Source organism: Sphaeroforma arctica (genome assembly GCF_001186125.1).
Source record: "Sphaeroforma arctica JP610 unplaced genomic scaffold supercont1.2466, whole genome shotgun sequence".
NCBI classification, from domain to species: Eukaryota; class Ichthyosporea; order Ichthyophonida; genus Sphaeroforma; species Sphaeroforma arctica.
Window position 1 is genome coordinate 1 of NW_014038092.1, and position 6410 is coordinate 6410.

Here is a 6410-nt window from a genome sequence, read left to right on the forward strand (position 1 = left end):
TGTAGTATACATTTGTAATATGTAGCCTATTTATGTGCGACGTTGTTTGTGTTAAGAACTAAAGGTAGTTTGTATTGATATATGTACAAAATTTTATTTTCAAATCGTATGTCTAGGATTTGGGAGTTTGGGTGACTTCCGACAGTCGTTGCCCCTAATTTTTTGCATTGATTGATATTCTGACTTTTCTGGCGGGTTATATCGATATATCAATATGAAGTCTTATCTAAATACATTGTCACATTCGTTTTTTTCTATGCTGTGCGATGAAATCAGGGTTGTTCCATGTGTTATCTTATTTTGACAAATACTTATTTGTGCAATATTACAGCAATAAAAAACGCAGTGGCAGCGATCCCGCGACCCCGGATCTTCGTTCACCATCGCACAATCAGGGATCGCATTCCCCGGTGGGTAGGCAACGTAGTCTGGAAAATTGGCAGGTATGCAATAAATCCTTCAATTCGCTTACCATCACTGGTCCCTGCTTATTTGCGCTGAGATACATGTGAAGAATCAGAGTAGGTATCTCGCGTAAAAAAATCGGCATGTCAACATTTGTTAAGCATTATCCGTCAGCACGAGTGTATAAATGTCATCGTGAGCGCAGTAAAACTTTACTTTTCATGTGCGTTGATTCTATTTCTTTTCGATTGTTTCTGACCAATACGGCGTCGAAGCGCTAATCCATCACAATGAAACCTCATTTTTCAACGCATGCAGGGTATTTCGCCAGAGGAAGCTCTATCTCATGTAGTGCTAGCGGCGCGCCAATATATCCAGAAAGACCTGGAGAAATGTAAAACACTCAAAGTACGCGCTGCGAGTCCCACTGTGGACCTTTTGGAAGGCTAAAATCACCTAGGCTTATCGCAATCCACTTGTGCTTTAAGTGTTGTGAGTATAGTTATATGTCATTGGTCTTATATTACCTAAGGCAACTGTACACATCATAAAATATGAATTCTACAGTACCATACTGCTTAATATGGTTCAATATGTTCGCCTGCTGAAACTCTGATTCGATTCGATTCCGTGCATTGCTAGTTAGCCTGGCCTATATCGACTTGAAACCCAGTTCGTATTAGAGGACTCTGACATCTCCCTTGCACTGATTTTGATCTGTATTGGCGATTCGTAATGTAGGGATACCTGGGCTCGGTTGCTTGCGACTAAGACCACTACTCATCTCCGAAATAAACTATGTCTTTCCTCGTAGGTACACCTGTTTTATGCAGAATCTGAAGTTTGGGTTGATGTCGATTTGAGTTCAACAAATCCTGATCAATTGTAAGTTCATTCATATGCCTTTGTCCTTTTTCTGTCCGATGTCAAAGATAGTTCTGTTTGATTAAAATGCTAGTCGCCCAGGGCTATTTGACTGTACTTGCAAACTGTGATATTCAGATTTCTCCATCATTCTTTTCTTAGTGACCTGGGTATTATTGATGACAAAGTCTTATACATGAAGTTGGCCAGGATACACAAGGAAACCACCAAAGCGTGTAAGCGACTGGCAGTGGTATGTAGTTTAGTTTTTTTGTGTATCGCTATGTTTTTTTTTACAATACGAGCTGATCGCAAGTTAAGTCTGCCTTTTTACACATGCTAGGCTGAGTACTGAAGCTATTTTGCCGTGTATTATAGGTTGTCCAGCGTGTTCAATCGCAAAACAAGAAAACTCTCAGCGGTATGCCGATGATGTCCTTCATATCGGAAAACAGCATAGTTGGTGCAAAGGTAAAGTAGCATCGCCAGCAACAATATTGATGTCAAACCAGTAACCTTAATATTTCTTCCAGATTTTTACGATTCTGGTATCAAGTCAGAGTCTACCTTTGTACAATTCGGGTGTGTATCAAATGCAGTGCAACGCGACCTGTTATGTATATAACCCGAGTGTGTCAGACAATCGAGTGGTCCAGCGGCTCAATATATTGTGATTTTGGTTTACAATTGCAATTCGTACTAGATTTATCTGCAATTAATATCGGCTCGTGCAAATCAACTAAAGCTATTTTTTGCATTCCTCACAGCATACCTTTTTAGTCTATGGATTTCAAATAAAGGTGGAAGTCGGGGTGTTGAACGGCTGACGTCGATCCTATACCATACAAAATTGGGTACCGTCCCTCTGCTGAGCCCCTAGCTATTCGCATCTGGCTTGCTTGTGCGACCCCAGCTCATAGTGTTGTATATCGTCTAGTCTATACAATGGTGCTGTCAGGCAATAGTGCGATTTCGACATAACGAGAATTAACGTCAATACCACATACTAAAGGAACGGATATTCTATTGTACTAGGGAAATAGTACACCCTGTGCCCTCACCTCTGCTGCAAGCACTATTAAGATATTAACGGACGGTCTCGCGATATCGTCGTGTTCGAACTAGCACGTCCTCACTATTATAATTGTATAATAAACAAAGCAACATGAATAAAAAATGAACCCGAATGGACATTTGTTTTCCTTTTGACCCTTGCCAGTACCACCACCCTCTAGACAGCGCACACCTATTACTATAAATTTGTACCCGAAGTTACATCGATATCAGATACATAAGGAGTCGAGAAATCAACTCAGATAATCAAAATTTACGAGAATATCACAGGCTCGACTCTGTGGATAGCAATGATTTAGAACTTCAAGGGCCCGTGAATTGCAATTTTTTTTATTGAATAGCCCCGATTTGCAAGATTAGTTGATATATGGCAGTGCGATACGAAATTCATTGCAATGCAAAAATATAATATGATGAGAAAGGTTTGTCCTCTTCACATATTGTCGTGTCAGCAACACCGCACATAATTTCAGTTTCACGCTGTCTCTGCCGTTGCTCGGTGCACTTACACAATCGTATACTATAATTACTGTATTTTATACCCTCGACGCAATATTCATGGCTCTGATTTTAATACAAATTCACTTTAGACTATCTGTATTTTAAGAATCCCAGCGACTATCTGCATCTCTTTGCTTCAAACGCACTTTATGCAAACTTGCGCACATATTGAAAGCGCAGGAAGTGATTATGGAATACTCCTCTCAAATCCCCGATTCAGTTTGACAACTTCGCTCCGTTAACTTTAATGTTACGAAGCCAAGTCATAGGCAACATAGATTGGGTAACTAGTTTAGTTGGTAGTGAAGTTTAGAATTTGGTGTAAGAAAATTTACTCTGAAGCTAGAAAATTGTCTGATATCGAAGAGTATTGCCGATCACTATTCGTTCGTTCCCGAAATCAGCAATTGAGCACAACCCTAACCAGTAATATGTATATATTTATAACGTAGCTTTCCATCGTCTTTATTCAGACTATAAAATTTGGAGTAGCAAACAACACAGTATCACTTAAGAGCATCGCGCCTGACCCAATTACTCAGAATATCTTGCTTAAAGTTCAAGTATACATATATCAACCTCCCAATTTGATCCTGGGAGGAAATGATAGGCTTCTGAGACTACTTTGTAAATTATTTTATTTACCACTTGCTCAGCTCTTTTTCTATATATATTCGGTTGGAGGCCTTACTCGCCACTCTTTTATTTCCTCTAGATTCTCGTATTATATCCCGTCCCTATACTATTAATATCGATGCTCCACTATATCTCTAATCTAATCGCGATTTTGACGTACTTAGTAGTGTCGAATTTGACACATCGCGGCCGTTTTCTGATTAATTGATTCACAAGCAAGTGGCGAAGATTGACCACCAGAGAGGTAAGGACGTGATATATGTTCTACTATACCTGAATTTTCGACTATCTAGGCTGTATAACCCAACGCGTGACATGTATGGCAAGTACACAGGATCACAGCAGGCGGTTCCCCAATCTAGGCTGCAGACCTCATCAGATCGTTTACGCCGGCCTCTCCCGTTGCGAATTTATATGGTTATTCGTCGACAGTCTCGCCCCACCGATGTTTAAGCCGGATATGTAGATACCTGGCTTGGACTGACGCATACCTAAACAAGTATTTAATTTGGATAATCAAAGGATCAGATACACTTGACAAGACAATTATGCAACGCCGGATGCATGCGCAAAGATGAAGCGAAGAAGGAAACGAATCAAAATCATCCATTGTCATGGATAAAAGCACAGTACCCTCAGGACTCGCCCTCAGAATGCATATCAACACTACACAGTCCCTACTGCGGACACCATGGAATTGCACGACACATACTACAAATGCTGAGCACTCCACCTACCTTCGATCGCAGTCTGGTTGTGTGCACGGGTACCGCTTCTCCAGATCTTCCACCTTTCGCCGTTTTCGCTTCCCATTTTCTCCCACGTTGGGTGGCAACGGATTGCTGAGAAAGTTGTTGCGGTTGATACCCATGACCATGGAGATATCCAACGGTCTGTCCTCGGACGCTCCATTTTCGCTCGCATCGGACGTAGGCACACATACATCCGACATTACACGCTCACCCGTTCCACGCACGAATGGATTGGCACTCCTGCTGACATGATTGTCATTGAGGGTGTTGTAGTGTGCCTGGTAGCCACCGACGCCGATCCCACCGCAGATCATACCCGGGGTTGAGATGCGGACAGAAAAGTTTGGGCCCGGTATAATGAGTGAGGGGGCTCTAGTATCTTCACAGTGCGAAAGTTGTGGCTTAATGACCACGAAATGGGGTGCGCGTGAAACCGTGGGCGTATGTGAGTGTGAGTGTGAGACTGGCATTTTCTCTCTGCTGCCGTGGTTATTTATGCGCTCGGCAGAAAGACTCTTGAATAGGTGAGGAATCTCGCTAGCCACGCTGGTAGATCTGTCCTTAACGGGCACTCTATGCTCCCAATCACCTATAGACGTGGATTCAGGCATTTGCGGCATATCGGAATGATGTATGCGGCCCACCGCACTCTCCACGTCGACTACTATGGTCTGTAACTTGGCAATAGTACTAGTGTGCACATTGACATGCTTCGTCTGTGGTTGTGAGTATATCGGTGGGAGACACAGAGACTGACGTTTTAATTCTTCCTCGGGCTGTGCTTGGTGCACCTGATACGGAGAGGGGGCGGCTGTCGTCACATTGTTAATATCATCAAGTCCTTCATCGCGTGGTCCTTGTTGTGAGATCGAAACTATGTCATCGCCTTGAGTACTCCTTTGTGTGGGGTTGCCATTCCTTGATTGTTCGAAAGTTTCTCCTTCGTGTGGGCGGCATATTTTACTGCTATTATCCCGATACAACTCTGGATTCGAATCCTGCCCCCTTGCTTCCTGTGCTCGAGATTTCTGAGGCGCCCTGTCACACTCTGCTACGGAAGACATACACTCTCTCGCGATTGCACTTTCTTCGTATGTTCTATCCTGTCCCTCGACATGTCTTACTAACTTTTTGTTTTCGTCAACCGTCCCATCGGGCTCGTTTATATAATCCTCACGAGTATGCGTATGCACAATACCCTGTTTGTATTTCTCATCATCCACTAACTTCCATTCGGCACTCTCTGTACATTTCGCTGTAGAAGAGTGGATCGAGTCCTTGCCAGCATTCACCGTCACTATTGGTTCATCATGAGTTGTGTCACTCCGGAAGGATGTTGCCGTCGATGCACGAGATGTGTCTGGCTCGTCCACACTAGCAGAACGAGCGCGGCTGAAGTCAGTCGTTTTTGCATCTACGCAAAAAAAAAAACAGCAGCCCCAATGAGTGACACCGACTTAACAACGAATCTGGAAGGCTATGTAAGTAGGTATTCGAGGAAGTTGCACCTCATATCAAATGGATCTCAGCGTCATAGTGAAGGCAGCAGGGAGAATTACCGATGCCTCCTGGATATCTTTTTCTACAGGCCTTATCTTGGCTACATTTTGGCTGAGATCAACTCATGGAGATGAAACCACGTGACACTTACCCCCATCTTCTAAATACATTTTGACCAAGTCAGAGCGGAGCTGCTCGTTGCTGGCACTGCTACGGTTACTTTTTTTCTTGTCCACCTCACATCTGTGTAGAAACAAGGACAGTATCCTAGACTCATCATCGCAATCGTCGACATCAACACCCGCAGATCCGTGAGAACTGTTTGCATTGCATTTGATCATCTTCGTCTATATAAGCCGAGAAACAGAAACGCTAAATAATTACATGATTACATGCCAGCTGAACACCAATGCCTAATCGACACGTAAAGTTTTCACATCTAAAACAGGACAGTAGCAATTATATATCTGTACTTTCCTTCCCCACAAAATACAGTTACAGAATATATATATATATATATATATATGTATATATAATATAAATATACATATATAGATATATATATATACATATACATATATATATAAACATGTATATATAAACATATGTGCATATGGTATATATATATATATATATATATATATGCATATATATATGTATATATATATATATATAATA

General features: G+C 42.0%; 2 protein-coding genes across 2 annotated transcripts; one reads left to right on the top strand and one right to left on the bottom strand.

Annotated features, from left to right (window-relative positions):
* Positions 1–266: 266 nt before the first annotated feature.
* Positions 267–2454, top strand: SARC_12645 (hypothetical protein; the record flags this gene model as incomplete). Its single annotated transcript, XM_014293242.1, has 6 exons — positions 267–443; positions 724–813; positions 1220–1290; positions 1432–1522; positions 1648–1740; positions 2037–2454. The coding sequence occupies 6 exons, from the start codon at positions 267–269 to the stop codon at positions 2094–2096; spliced, it is 582 nt and encodes a 193-aa protein (XP_014148717.1). The 3' UTR covers positions 2097–2454.
* Positions 2455–3471: 1017 nt separating this feature from the next.
* Positions 3472–6073, bottom strand: SARC_12646 (hypothetical protein; the record flags this gene model as incomplete). The annotated part of the gene is made up of 3 exons (XM_014293243.1): positions 3472–3971; positions 4218–5646; positions 5884–6073. The coding sequence occupies 3 exons, from the start codon at positions 6071–6073 to the stop codon at positions 3899–3901; spliced, it is 1692 nt and encodes a 563-aa protein (XP_014148718.1). The 3' UTR covers positions 3472–3898.
* Between the last annotated feature and the right edge of the window lie 337 nt (positions 6074–6410).